Genomic DNA, 15,346 nt, shown 5'->3' with positions numbered 1-15,346 from the left:
TGCTGATCACAAGAAGTATGCAAGCAGACATTGTATGATTGTCTCTGCATGTCTCCTTCCACTATGACTGTGAGCTCTTTGTCAAGAAAAATGTAGTGCTATGTACAAGATTCCTGACTAGTCCTATGAATTCAAATGGCAAACCAGTTCTATGTGACATGTTTAACCATATGCTCCAAAACTGTCCCTTATGGCAGCATCTATTTATAGCCCTCTGTTTGCAGTGTAGGTAGCTATAGTTATGGAAAGTATTACAACTAGTCATAGGGCTTTTAGCTCTAGCTTCTTTCTATCCAGAGAAGGTGCATAGCTTAGTATTATAGTTACATACTTAAGTCATTTCTGATTTATGGCAACCCAGAGGGCCCACCCACACAGCCCTATATCACAGAATATCAAGGCAGAAAATCCCACATTATCTGAGTGTAGACTGACATAACCCAGTTCAAAGCAGATATTGTGGGATTTTCTGCCTTGATATTCTGGGATATAGGACTGTGTGGAATGGCCCTGAAACAAACCTATCACAGGTTTTCTTGAGAACTCCTCTGAGGTTACCCAAGGCCACGTCATGGGTTTCCATGAACAAGGAGTTTTGAACCTTGGTCTGACGCTCAACCATTACACCATTCTAAACTCTTACTTACTCCATGCTTTTGGCACTGATATTCATGGAGGAGGAAAAATATATGTTATTTTCCTGATTGCTACCCTTGTCAGTTTCTCCTAGTTGTTGTAATGAAAGAAACCACTGCTTATTGTCTTATTCTAATAATTGGTTTTATTCTATTTTGTTTGCTTTTCTTATTGCAAACTGATTCAAAATGCTCATAAACACCAAAATGCAGTCTACAATTATGCTTGGAAAAATATATAAATATAATTTATATCTGATCAGAAATTTATATACCACGTATCATCCTTTCTCCTCCCCTCCCCACCCCCCAAAAAACGTATCCCTGCTAATATGAGCTAGTTAATCACTTTTAAAATATGGGGGGAGGAGAGACGATACCATAGAATTATGCTAGGGGGCATAGAGTATGCTTAGAAAGGACCTATTTTTCAGACATGGGTAAATGAAACTGTGGATACAGGGTATATACTGTAATACCACCCCACTAATAAAGTGATGCGGCTGCTTAAAAAGCCAACGGAGTTTTGACCTGCATCAATAGGAGTATAGTGTCTAGATCCAGGGAAGTAATACTACCCCTCTATTCTGCCTTCGTCAGACCAAACCTGGAATACTGTGTCCAATTCTGGGCACCGCAATTGAAGGGAGATGTTGACAAGCTGGAATGTGTCCAGAGGAGGGCAACTAAAATGATCAAGGGTCTGGAGAACAAGCCATATGAGGAGCGGCTTAAAGAACTGGGAATGTTTAGTCTGCAGAAGAGAAGGCTGAGAGGAGACATGATAGCCATGTATACATACGTGAGGGGAAGTCATAGGGAGGAGGGAGCAAGCTTGTTTTCTGCTGCCCTGGAGACTAGGACACAGAAAAATGGCTTCAAGCTACAGGAAAAGACATTTCATCTGAACATCAGGAAGAACTTCCTCACTGTAAGAGCTGTTTGGCAGTGGAACTCTCTGCCCCGGTGTATGGTGGAGGCTCCTTCTTTGGAGGCTTTTAAGCAGAGGCTGGATGGCCATCTGTCGGGGGTGCTTTGAATGTGATCTCCTGCTTCTTGGCAGGGGGTTGGACTGGATGGCCCATGAGGTCTCTTCCAACTCTACTATTCTATGATCCGTCCCCCATTCCCCCCCCTCCCGTTTCTAGAATTCTTTCATGAAGGTCCATAGCTCCTGCTTCCTGTCTCCACATCACTCACTGTATTGGTATGCTGTTGCCACACCCCCATAGCTTTCTTTTTCACCAAGAATGATAACCAATCAGTAGTGTGCAATGATAAGCATGATGATCTGCAGCCTATCAAGGTAAATTATAACCCTTTATCAAACTGTGTATTAAAACTATGATGTTAACTCTCATATTTTAAATTTTAAAAAATGATTGTGACACCCTCTAAATCAGGGGTCCCCAAACTAAGGCCCGGGGGCCGGATGCGGCCCATCGAAGCCATTTATCCGGCCCCCATGGCACAAGGGCATAAGGGGGTTGGGCTAAATCACCCAAGGGTCTTCTCTTACAACCCTTATTATTATTATTAATTATTATTATTATTATTATTATTATTATTATTATTATTATTATGGCTGGGTGGCCATCTCTTAGGGTTGCTTTGCGTGTGCAGAAGGGGGTTGGACTCAATGGCCCAAGAGGTCTCTTCCAACCCTCATTATTATTATTATTATTATTATTATTATTATTATTATTATTATTATTATTATTAACATTGAGGCTGGGTGGCCATCTGTGAGGGGTGCTTTGCTTGTGCTTTTGGTGCCAGAGGCAGAAGGGGGGTTGACTCAATGGCCCAAGGAGTCTCTTCCAACCCTCTTTATTATTATTATTGCTGTTATTATTATTATTGTTATTATTTATGCTCGGTGGCCAACTATAGTCCGGCCCTCCAATGGTCCGAAGAATTGTGAACTGGCCCCCTGTTTAAAAAGTTTGGGGACCCCTGCTCTAAATGATTAAAATACCATCTATGTATCACCATCATGATTTTGGCTATTCCATAAAAAGGAATTGTTGCACTAATGAATACAAGACCCCGGAAATGCTCTCATTCTCATTACACAAATATTTTCCATCTGCTGTTTTAAACTGTTTTGATATTTATTGACTCCTGTGATGCCATTAATGACTTTATAGTTTGAATTATATCAGTGAAATTTGTAGCTCCTTTGAGTGCTTCTTTAATGGACAAGCTGGATAAAAATGAAATAAATCAGACTAAAAAAATAAGAAACATAAATACCCTCACTGACTGAGCAATTATGCTGTCTCAGCATTGAAGATTCTCTCTCTCGGTGCATGGTGATTTTGTTCCTATGTTGTTCATTCTGGGTACATTCCCAAGCACTGAACATTGTTGTGGCATTAGAACTACGAGAAATAATTTGCTCATTTAAGGCTGTGAACAGATTATCTGGTGTAAGCAGCCCCAGATCCAGTGACCCTATACTAAATATAAGGCTTGGGCTGTGGCGCAGGCTGGAGAGCAGCTGCAATCAATCACTGCAATGAATCACTCTGACCAGGAGGTCATGAGTTCGAGGCCCGGCTAGGAGACTATGTTTGTTTGTCTTTGTTCTATGTTAAAAGGCATTGAATGTTTGCCTATATGTGTAATGTGATCCACCCTGAGTCCCCTTCAGGGTGAGAAGGGCGGAATATAAATGCTGCAAATAAATAAATAAATAAATAAATCCAAGGCCATGGCCCAAATGGCTTGGGACTATATTGGTCCTGTTGTGCTGTCATCTCGTCTTCTGTGTTGCTGCTGTTGCTCCTAGCTAGCCATGGAGCTCCTCACCAGTTTCTGGCCATCAGATGTCATATATGTGCTATCTAAACAGTGCAGACATATAACCAGAAAGAAGGAGGGAGTTGTTCTCCCCTCCTTGCTCACTGTATAGGCACCCTATTTTGACATTATAGATATGTATTGCAAGATCCATGGTGGGATGGGGTGTCAGCGGTGATGACGTGAGTCACCCCCTTCCCTTGTACTGATCAGTTGATTATTGTCTGTATGGGCAGAGGATCACTCTGAAATGATCCAGACTGCTGAAAAATCCTAAGATATTCCAAAGTTTCCAGTTAACTTCCCAAAGCAGGGTATACTCAGGATTAAATCTCCAAAACCCAAGATACACACCATTCATTTCTTTGTGATGTAAAGATTGTCAGCAGAACACCTGTGGTGAGTCCATGTTTTTAAAACAGTGTAGACAAATCCTAAGACTGGGAAAGGGGTTGTGAAAACTTCCACGTAACACTTTCAGGCTATTTTTGGATTTTAATATGGATTTTTTAAAAATAGAGATAGATAACTTTCCAAGGAAAAAAAGATTTGGGTGTTTCAGTTAGTGCCAGATTTAGGAAAAATGAGACCCTGTGCTAATTTATGAGGTGCCTTACTTGAGCCCTGAAGGAGGTATGCCTGCACTGCCTGTTTTGTGGCACATTCCCATAGACTATCAACTCTATCATTATGTATGGAATTGCTCCAAAACAGAGCACCTTCAAATTTAGAATTTCACCACATAAGCAAAAATAATCGTAATGTTTTTGGCAGGAAGGAAGATAAGCCCCCCTGGCCAACGAGGCTCAGTACTTAAGCACACCTAAGCACAATGGTAAATCCAGCACTGATTCCAGTTTTCCTTGCAGGCTTAGGATGTCCTGCTTTTGCCACTAACAAATGTATGGTCTCTATTTTCTGTCTATTCAATTAGAACAACAAAAGGTAGGGGAACCACTCATTCAGAATTCCTCACTGCCTGGGTTCTGTTACTTCACAACTGATCCCATCGATCTAGTGATTTCTGTACAAGTGATTAGAAACATTTGATAGCTCCCTGTAGCCCACAGCATCCAAACTCTTAGAGCATATTTTAAAACAGACACACAGAGCTAGATCAGCATTAAGCATCATTTCTCGATATCAGCTATTACAGTTGTTGCCTTAGGCACACTCTGTGGCCATAAACTGAAGGGAAAGCACACACTTTTTAACACTCATTCTCACAGTATATATATATGTTTGTGTGTGTGTGTAGAATATATAGTCTGTAAAACACACACACAAAACTTAATATTCTAATGATAATTTTACTAGGTACTACTAGCCTGTTCGTAATAAAGAATCACTTCATCATAGATGAGGAAGGTTCTGCCTCAGTGTAATAGAAAGAAACAGCTGCAAACCTCATCTCATTGAGCAGTATTCCAAATCAAGATATCCACAATCCACCCCCTGACATCTCTGTTGTCCATCATAATGAAAATCTAGCTCTGTTTGCTCCAATGGAACTAAATAATTAAAAATAAAAAGGTATTAAAGAAAATCCCTCCAGGAAACAGACACGTGGGCAGGTGATAAAATACATTTGTTTTCATGTCAAATATAGTTGGTCTGTTTCCTTTTACTTCTGCCTGCAAAAGCGATATTCTTCCTTAATCATCAACCTACATATCAGAGGCATAAGAAGAAATTGACACTGATTCGTGAATTCTTAATACAGCTTTATTTCTGTTCACAGGTCTTAATTTTGTACTCTGGCTAAGTACAATTGTAAATTTGCTTGCACTCAGTGGTGGCTTTTGGAGAAGAAGGGCAAGTGTATCATACCAAAATGCTGAAGTGGGGTACCCCACTACTTGAACTCTATGCATCTAGTCATCTATGCATTCATTTGATGCAAAATTGGAACAGGAATGCTTTGCATTAAATTTATCAACATGAAAGAATAAAATCATGTGTCCAAAATGTGAGAAAGATAAATGTGATACCAGAGTATTATGTGGTTTCCAGGCTGCATGGCTGTGTTCTGCTAGAACACGGCCACACAGTCCAGAAACTACACAACACTCCAGTGATTTCGGCCATGAAAGCCTTTGACAATACAAATGTGATACCCCTTTACAGCAATGACTTTTACTCCAGCATCTGCTGCAGTTAATATAAGAACAATGAATAGCAGGTACAGGAGATTTATGAGTGCATGCTTACTATGTGTTTTGAAATGTTGTGGATTTGATTATTTGTGGATTTGACTAATATGGTTTCTCTAGAAATCTCATGGTCTTCCAGTGTGACTCTGTGTTCTGGAGGACCTAAAGATTTCTAGAAAAACACTTCCAGCGCAATTCTATGGTCAACTTCTGGTGAACCTAAAGATTCCTAAAAAGAAGTAGAAGTATTTAGAGTACAATACCCTCTATTCTCTATAAACGGGCTGTCGACTCTGGCTACCTCAGTCACTTTTATTGTATTGGAAATTATAATTTCATTTTCAGAAAAAGTGAAATTAAGTTCAGTTCATAAAAATACCCTAGAAAGCATGAAATTTAGTGACAATTATATCAGAACTGAATCCAATAAAGAGATTATCCTGTGAAATTCAAGAAATGGAAAATTCCTCTACTGTCAATATTGACCATCTTTTTAGATTTAAAATTATATTTCAGAAAAAAATATGTTCAAAAAATACTGAACACTATTATGTCTGCTTAGAAAGAATTGATCCGCAATTAAACATTAGAATACAAGCACATGTATTCCATGCAAGTATTGCATATGGGTGCATGTGTTCACTGGTCATTCAGGCTCAATGTATTAAGCTTTTATTTGAAAAAGAAATGGTATTTGTAGAAGCGTGTGTATTTGTGTCATGTGTGTATTATTGCAACTTGGAATTTAATTCAATTGACAATCAAAACAGCAAGATCTTGCATGCCTTTACTGCATCTAAAAGGCTCATACTCAAAGACAAATATTCAGGATTTATGATCTTCCTGCCTTAACACCTTGTGTAGTTTATAGATGTCTACCACAATATATGTATTTGTGAATATATGGTGGATTTATGTATGTATTCAGCCCACTTTCATATCCTCTTCATTTCTTTTCTCCTTCTCTTCTCCCTCTTTTCCTTCCATCTATATATTTATATTATAAATATTTCATTTTTAAATCACATCTCTTCTTATGTTTGAGGAAACCCTACAATCATCAGGGATTGTTATTCTTTAAGAGTAGCCAATATTTGGTGGGCTAAGAACCACTCTAAATTTCAAGGGAGAATAGGACTAATGGGTAGGAAACAAATATCAAACTAAATAAATAAATTTACCGCCTCATTTACAGCTGCAGATATCAGCAGCTGCTCAGCAGCTCAGCTGGAAACAAGTTTTCCTGCTGGGAATCACAGTTCACTTTGCCCTGATACACTAGTGCTTCATCCATATGGCACCACAAAGTGGCTTTCATATGGCTGTCCACCATGCTCTCTGGATAGCCTCCAAAATGACTCTTGACAACTGTTTAGAATATTTCCCTTTCAATGAAGTTACATATAATACTGTGCCATTTCTTAAATGAGACGAAACCAAGCAAATCAACCTCCCCAAATTGATCACAATAAATCCTCTGGCAAGAACTGACAGATTTTTCCATTCTGCTTTTAGTCCCACATCTACCCTTATTGGGATCACATTTATCCATATTCTAATCAACAATGATAACCAATTAGGTAACAATAGCTAGAACTATACTTACTTTTAAAAAGAAAAAGTCACTACTGATTTGATGTGAAACAAAACAACTGGTCCCTTTCTTCCACTGCCATCTACAACCCAGAAATTATTCAATATATAAAAGAGAAATATTGAGATGGAAAACCAGAAAACCACCAAAAATCAAGAATAAATAGAGATCATTTGTTATATATTCCTAAAAGTGCAATGAACAAAAGAGTATTTTTTGTCAGTCAGATATGTGTATGGAAAGTACTCCAATACAAAAAAATTTAAAAAAACTGTGCAAAAATAAACTTTAGAAGAGGAGAACAACTGTCACACACAAAGAAAAGCTTAATAATATGCATCACCAGTTAATAAAACATTCTGAAAGGCAAACTACTTAACGGAGTTTTGAAATATGTGGCTAAATGCTTTCTTAAATACTTTTTCCCCCTATATAAAATGATGAAATGAATCTTCAAAACACATTTTCGGTAATAAAAACTAAATAAATATGCCATTCATCACTTAAGGTTCCATTTTCCTTCTGGTGAGACAAAAAGGTAGACACAGACTATCCATTTCAACTGTTTATTAATGTATATCTCCGCTCTTGCTGCACCATATTATTTTAGGAAAGAGAAATATATTCAAGGTGTAATGCAGATTTATCATAAGAATGGGCACAATTCCAGAGAACGGTGAAGTTAATTTAAAACTTCATGGTTGCAAAAGAATGTAAAGATAGCATGTTCAACTGTGGGTTGGATTGTCCCCAATATTTTAAATTCTGCTAACAATAGTTATAGATTTGAGTGGGAGCTCTTCAAGCTGACAAACGATACAGAGCTGTGCTTTGATATATGATCCAACAAAGATACAGATCCCTTGTGTTGAGGAGTTAGAAATAAATTGGTGAAGAAGGTAGGATAGGAAAGATTTATCTTTCTTTCATGGAGAGGTGAAGGAAACTGGTGAGAGAAGGAAACGTTCAAAAAAGAGAGGGAAAGGGTTGGTTGACAGAAAAAAAGGAGAAAAGGCTGTGCAGAAAGAAGAAAAGGGGGATCCTATCTGATTTTTAACCAGTCCCACAGGCCATTAACTTCAAGTCCAATCTTACTTCTGAGAGATTATTCACAAGTGAATGCAGTCCTCCAAAGCAAACCTGTTCCACTTCAATGGCATAAATCACCACTTCTTGTGATCAACACTGGAGATAATTCCTAATCCCATCCCGTTCCATGAAATTTACATTTTTTAAAACATTTATGTAACATTTGAAGAGGAAGCAAGTGTTAAACTTTGAATGTAAAAACATTCATATAATTTTGTCAACTTTGATGAGAAACCATGTCTCAAAAAAAGGTCAACCATTGAGAAATTTTTATTTCCAGCAAGACAGTAAAAATACTGGGCACATAGAAGACTGCGCTCTGGCACCATGAAATGCAGAGCCAACCTTAAGAAATGAGGCCACAAAGTGGAGTCCACGACATGCAAGTGTGGAGAAGAGCAAACCACAGGCCACCTACTACAATGCAGTCTGAGCCCCGCCACATGCACAATGGAGGACCTTCTTATAGCAACACCAGAGGCACTCCAAGTGGCCGGCTACTGATCAAAGGACATTTAGTATAAAGCCAAGTTTTAATTTTGTTTGTGTTTTTAAATACATTACAATAGTACTCTCAGTTCATTTCTGATATGATAAATAAATAGTAAAAATACTATTTCCTGCATTTACTGTCATCAACAATAACTAATAAAATAAAATGGAATTATAAACATTGTTTTGCACAAATTCTGGATGGATTTCTGCAGGACATTTTATTTGCATAAAAAAACACATTTGTTCAAACAAAGGTTTTAGCATAAAATATTTCCTAAAATGTTTGCAAAAAGTTTCCTACATTGCAAATGACAATTGGAAAAAATGCACAGCTCTCATAATCTTGCCTAGTAAAAAGAAAACATTTCATTTTTTTCTTTCACACATGCAAGAATGAAATAAATGACGATTTACATTCCTAATCTGAGCTTCTGTGACAGTATAATGGAGAAATGTCTCATCAGTTATGCAAAGCTTTATATTGAGAATGCTACATATAATTTTGTGCTGCAAAGCTGGCACCAAAAAAAGGTCTTTTTTCTTAGTAAGTTGTTTCCCCTCCTTTAATACATCAGTCTGATTTGGTTTCAAATTGAAGAGTTAATTATAAGCTGTTTTCTAAAGCAGATATTTAAAAACTATGTTCGTAAGATAGGCACTTGAGTAAGTCTGAAGGGGTCCAGAAATTAAGTCTTAAGTCTTGCTTAGTTTTCTCCATACCTCACAACCTCTGAGGATGCCTGCCATAGATGTGGGCGAAACGTCAGGAGAGAATGCTTCTGGAACATGGCCACACAGCCCGAAAGACATACAACAACCCAATTAAGTCTTTGTCTTTGCAGCGTAGCTTCATAGGAATCCTAGCTTCTTAGGCAGTATGGTACACAGAGAGATCTCATTTATGTTTATTAATGTGGAATAATTATTTCCTCCGTGTTCTATTGCACAGAATACCTATTCACAAGCATACACTGAAAGTTTTCTCTCAGTATGAGACACAAAGAAGCTTACACTGTAGGTTAAAACAAAAAAACTAAAACATTCCAGTGCAAACATTTAAACAGGTTAAACAATTACAACATAAATGTGAAATACTTAAAACACATGATAATGTATTACATATTTTAAAAGGTACCTTCTTAACATATCCTTCTGTCACCAACCACTTAAAGCAGGAGTCCTCAAACTTTTTAAGCAGAGGGCCGGTCCACAATCCTTCAGACTGTTGAGGGGCCGGATTATCATTTGAAAAAAAAATACAAACAAATTCCGATGCACCCTGCACATGTCTTATTTGTAGTGCAAAAACAACAACAACAACAACAATGAAAGAACAATACAATATTTAAAAATAAAAACATTTTAACCAACATACATTGATCAGGATTTCAATGGGAAGTGTGGTCCTGCTTGTTAATTAAGGTTGTTGTTGTTGTTGTTGTTGTTGTGTGCCTTCAAGTCATTTCAGACTTTGGGTGAGGCTAAGTCTAAAATGTATTTATTTATTATTTATTTATTTACTGCATTTATTTACTACATTTGTATCACACCCTTCTCACCCCAAAGGGGACTCAGAGTGGCTTGTAAATTATATGTACATACATTATATTATATTATTAGCATAGCACAATATTAGCATTATATATTACTATATTGAACTATATCACTATATTGTAATATTATTAGTAATATTATAAGTAATATAGAATATATAATTAATATTATTAAATGGTATTATTATTAGTGTTATATTGTATTACATTATAATATTATTATCAATATTATATGTACATACAATATATTTTATTATTAGCATAGCACAATATTAGTATTATATATTACTATATTGAACTATACCACTATATTGTAATATTATAAGTAATATTATAAGTAATATAGAATATATAATTAATATTATTATATGGTATTATTATTAGCGTTATATTGTATTACATTATAATATTATTATCAATATTATATGTATATACAATATATTATATTATAAAACTGAGGGCGGGGGCCAGGTAAATGACCTCGGAGGGCCGCATCCGGCCCCCGGGCCTTAGTTTGGGGACCCCTGACTTAAAGGCTAGATGCCTATTCAGATACGCAGGTCTTTGTCAGATGGTGCAATAAAAGCGGAGGGGGAAACCAAGCTTTCCTTAGAAGGGAGTTCCGTGATCTAGCAGAAGCCACTAATAAGGTCTTTCTGTGTCTTCACTAGACATGCCTATGAAAGTGGTGGGATGGAGAGAAACACTTCCCTCAAAGATGTTAACGTTTCGACATGCTCATATGGGAAGATACCAGCTTTCAGAAAGAGTGGACCTAACAGGTTTTATAGTCATAACCAGCACTCTGAATTGTTTCCTGAAATGAATATGAAGCTGTTTCAGCAAGGAGTTATATGTTGGTCCACTTTGCTACCATGGTTTAAGAATGTTCAGAGAATACTGAATTCGAAAAGCTATCTAGATCCCGTATGAACGAGGAGAAAGTGAGGATAGAAAGATGAATTTGAGTGTAGGTCCCATTTTCAGGATTGGTATAAGAAATGCACGAATAGAAGGATGATGACATCTATCCTAAGAAGATCACTGTCTCCTCCCATGTGTTTATGTGTACTCTACTGTATTTGTTGGACAAATAAACAGTAGTGGGATTCACTCCACTAGACAACCAAAACCAGTTTTTAAAGATAGCTTTCACCCATATTAAGCCATCCAAGGCTTAAGATTAGTATCAGAGACTCTATTAAACACTCTGTAGTTGGCAAACATTTGGCTGACATCAGAGACAGAGTCTTTTCGCTGGTTAGAATCATAGAGTTGGAAGAGTTTGGCCATCAAGTCCAGCCCCCTGCAATACAGGAAAAGCACATTCAAAGTACCTCTAATAGATGACCATCCAGCATCTGTTTAGACTCCAAAGAGAGAGCTTTCACCATACTCCAAGGCAGAGAATACTACTGTTGAACAACTGTTACGGTCAGGAAGTTCTTCCTAATGTTTAGGTGGAATCCCCTTTTCTCTAATTTGAACCCATGGCTCTGAGTCCTAGGCTCCAGGGCAGCAGAAAACTAGCCTTATGACAGCATCAACATATTGAAACATGGCTTTCTTGTCTCCTCTCAACCTTCTCTTGTGCAATCTAAAAACACCCAGCTCTTTAAGCCACTCATCATAGGACTTGGCCTCCTGACCTTTGATCATTTTAGTCACACTCCTCTGGACATGTTCCAGCTTGTCAATATTCCTCTTGAATTGTGGTGCCCAGAATTGGACACAGTATTCCAGGTGAAGTCTGACAAAAACAGAATAGAGGGGCAACATTCCTTCCCTTGAACTAGACACTATACTCGTTTTGATGCAACCCAAAATCCCATGGGTTTGTTTTTTTTAGCTGCTGCATCACATTGTTGGCTCACATTCAGACTGTTGTCACCTAAAATTCCAAGATCTTTTTCACATGTATTATTGTCAAGCCAGGCCTCACCCATCCTGTATCTGTGCATTTCATTTTTCTGCCTAAGTTGTATTAAAGTAGTTCTCTTCTCAAGAAATCCAAGGTTGTTTCTTTTTTCCACTGTGCTTTAAATTTGCCAGGTTTGGAACTAAATGAAAACTATGGCAACCAGGATCAGAAGTAATCAGGTTTGAAATTATGGTCTGAAATCCCAGTATCTTTTGTCCCAACAATCAGATTATCATGGTTTTGACAAAATGAGAAACTATTATTGAGTCCATCAATTTTCAATCAAAGCACGATGAAGAGAGAGATGAAGGCAATATGTACAGACGTGGGACTTACTATATATTGCAAATACTTTAACCCAAATTGGGTCACTGAACTGTTTTTAAAAAATATTTAAAATTTAACCGTTACTACACATTTTTTGAAAATATTTGTGAGACTATCTTGTACAAAACATAAATTATGTCCCAATCATATCATTTTGTTTGTAAATAATATTTTGCTTGCAAGCAGGTCAAAAACCTGAATTTCTGACCCAGCTTCACAGCTCCCCTCACCACAAAAAAAAGGGGGGGGGGGGGAAACAAACATCTATACATTAAAAATAATTTGCTTTCTAAATGCTATGAGTCATATTATCTTAGAGAGAAGGTTGCAAATCTTGATCTCTTACTGCATCAACTCATTTTCTATGAAATGCTGCTTTCTGGAAAATAAGATGTCACCTCTACTTGTATCTTGCAAATAAGAAGTAGTTCTCATGCTACAAAAATGTTAGCCAGTACTATTTTTCAGTGAAAGCTGAACAAAACTTCAAAATGAAATACAGAGCAAGAAAGCAACAGGTCAGAAAACACAAGCGTCCTGAACAAATTAAGCACTTAAAACATACGAAAAAAGTTGTAGAAGGTCTGTTAGTTACAAACAGAACTAATGCATTATAGTGAGATGGAACTGAAAGCACATTTGTTCTAAACTGAGAGAGCTAAGCAATATGAGACCATTGTCTGAATAATGGAAGAAAATGAGTTGCAAAACAGGCGTTTGAATGATAAGAATCTTACAATTGAATACTGAATGTTGAAAATCCATTAGGAGCTAAGAATATTTCTACTGACAAGAATAAGGCACACTCTCTTATTGTGTATAATGCTGTTCAATGTAACCAGTGGACAATAAGTGGGGATGGGCATAAATTCAAGAGGAACATAGATAATCATGGCATACAAGACTGATGAAAAATGAAAGGCAAGTGTCAAAACACTTCACTACAATTGTGGTGCTGCCATGAAAATCAGCAGAGAAAAAGAAAGCATGTTTGGGAAATAACCAAAAAGACTGCCTCTGGTAAATACTTCAATGTTACTACTAATTAAAACACAACGCCCAAAATTAAAAGGAGAGTAATGAGTACACGAGGAAGATCTTCACTTGTTTGTTCCTTCTTGACTTGCCTTTTGTTCCTTCTTGGCAACACCCATCTCTATGGCACTGAAAACTGATGCCACAAAAACCGCAAGTAGCCAACTCTCAACTGTTTGTAGCCTCAGACAGAGTAGCGAGTGGTGTAAACATGCACCCCACTCTACCCCACCCCAAAAAACCTAATGTGATCCAGGTTATTTTGGTAGCTCAGCCAGAAAAGGCCTTAAGTAAAATTTCTAAATGAAAATTTACTATGTCTTCTTATGAAATCTGCTGCTTTAGGCATATGTCTCACTCTAATTAATGGTGGAATTGGCTATGCTGATTGTCTGCATACATTGTCTGCATACATGGTCCTCTTCCGGGTGAGCATATTTCTTCTTTTGATTCTGACACATTATTGTTGTACACATTATCTCCAGAGTCTGCATCATTCTTGTGCTGTCCAGCCTAACTCACCTGAGTATGCCCAGTAAAGATCCCCAGATGCCTTCCGCCGCCGGATCTGTACTGAACTGCCATGTCTGCTTTCATGAAGGGAGCCATCATAACCTTCAATCAAAGCTGGTGGGAGAAGAAGCAACATAAGCAATCAACCAAGTGTCAATCACTGACAGAAAATTAAATTGTTTAGACATTACTAGAATTATTAGATCAGCAGATCAACAGCCTCCATAAAGCTGAAAATACACAACAGTTATTACACTGATGAATTAATCATTTGTGTGACAGTATTTCCCTGCCCTCCCTGCCAGAGCAAACTCATTGCTAGAAATGACACCTCAACAAGATCTACCTGAGACATAAGGATGAATAACCTACTAGCAATAAACCAGCAGAATGCTCTCCTGACAAATGCCACCTGGGGAAGACAGCTACTTGCAAACCAAAGGTTTTGTTTAGGTTAGCAGCAAAGACAAGTATTCAGTTCAGTGTTAACTGGGAAGCCCGGACATATTTCGAAAGGCAGCTATCGCATGGCACTGACATCTTGAGACGACAAATATATGTACAGGTTGAGTATTTTGTATCCAAAATACTTGGAACCAGAAGTATTTGGGATTTCATATTACTGTTGTTGTTTTTATTGATGTCATTACTATTAGTATTATTAATGGATTTTGGAATTGTTTCATACATGCCACGTAATAGCCTGAAGGTAGTTTTATACACAACACTTTTCATAATTTTGCGCATGAAACAAAGTTTGTATACATTGAGACATCAATATGTGGGCATTTTGAATACAAAACACTCAACCTGTATAATACAAGTAGTCAAGATGGAGACGAGACCTGTTTGATTTTTATCTTAACACAAATGTGTCTCATTCTGCAAGCCTGAAATAATACACAAACTAGAATTTAACAATGTTTCAGCATTTACAGTTTCCAAATTTTGCAATGGAGTTTTCCAACATAAGTGTTCAAAAATGTGTATTCTCAAAGTAATATATTAGGGAATCTTGCAATATATTAGCAACATTGCTGGAAAATATGTATATAAAGAACCATTGGATACAAAGCCCCCAGAGTAAGAGAAATCTACACAAGAATGTATACATATTTTCATGCAAACTTTTTTAATCAAAAAGTTTAGGGCAAAAATAATCAAAGGAAGCCTAGTGAATTGTCTGGGATAGTTAGAAATACCAACAGCACCAAATTTATCCTCAT

The 15,346-nt window shown here is 37.2% G+C and overlaps 1 protein-coding gene across 3 annotated transcripts in view; it reads right to left on the bottom strand.

Annotated features, from left to right (window-relative positions):
* ptprg (protein tyrosine phosphatase receptor type G) overlaps nt 1–15,346 on the bottom strand; it is a 746,780-nt gene that overhangs the window by 543,172 nt on the left and 188,262 nt on the right. For all 3 annotated transcript variants that reach the window (XM_062973782.1, XM_062973783.1, XM_062973784.1), the window contains exon 2: nt 14,130–14,234. In XM_062973782.1, the coding sequence (XP_062829852.1) occupies nt 14,130–14,234 (105 nt within the window). The remainder of the gene's footprint in view (nt 1–14,129; nt 14,235–15,346) is intronic.

This window comes from Anolis carolinensis, chromosome 2, assembly GCF_035594765.1.
Source record: "Anolis carolinensis isolate JA03-04 chromosome 2, rAnoCar3.1.pri, whole genome shotgun sequence".
Taxonomy (NCBI): domain Eukaryota; kingdom Metazoa; phylum Chordata; class Lepidosauria; order Squamata; family Dactyloidae; genus Anolis; species Anolis carolinensis.
This window is presented reverse-complemented; position numbering and strand designations above follow the sequence as displayed.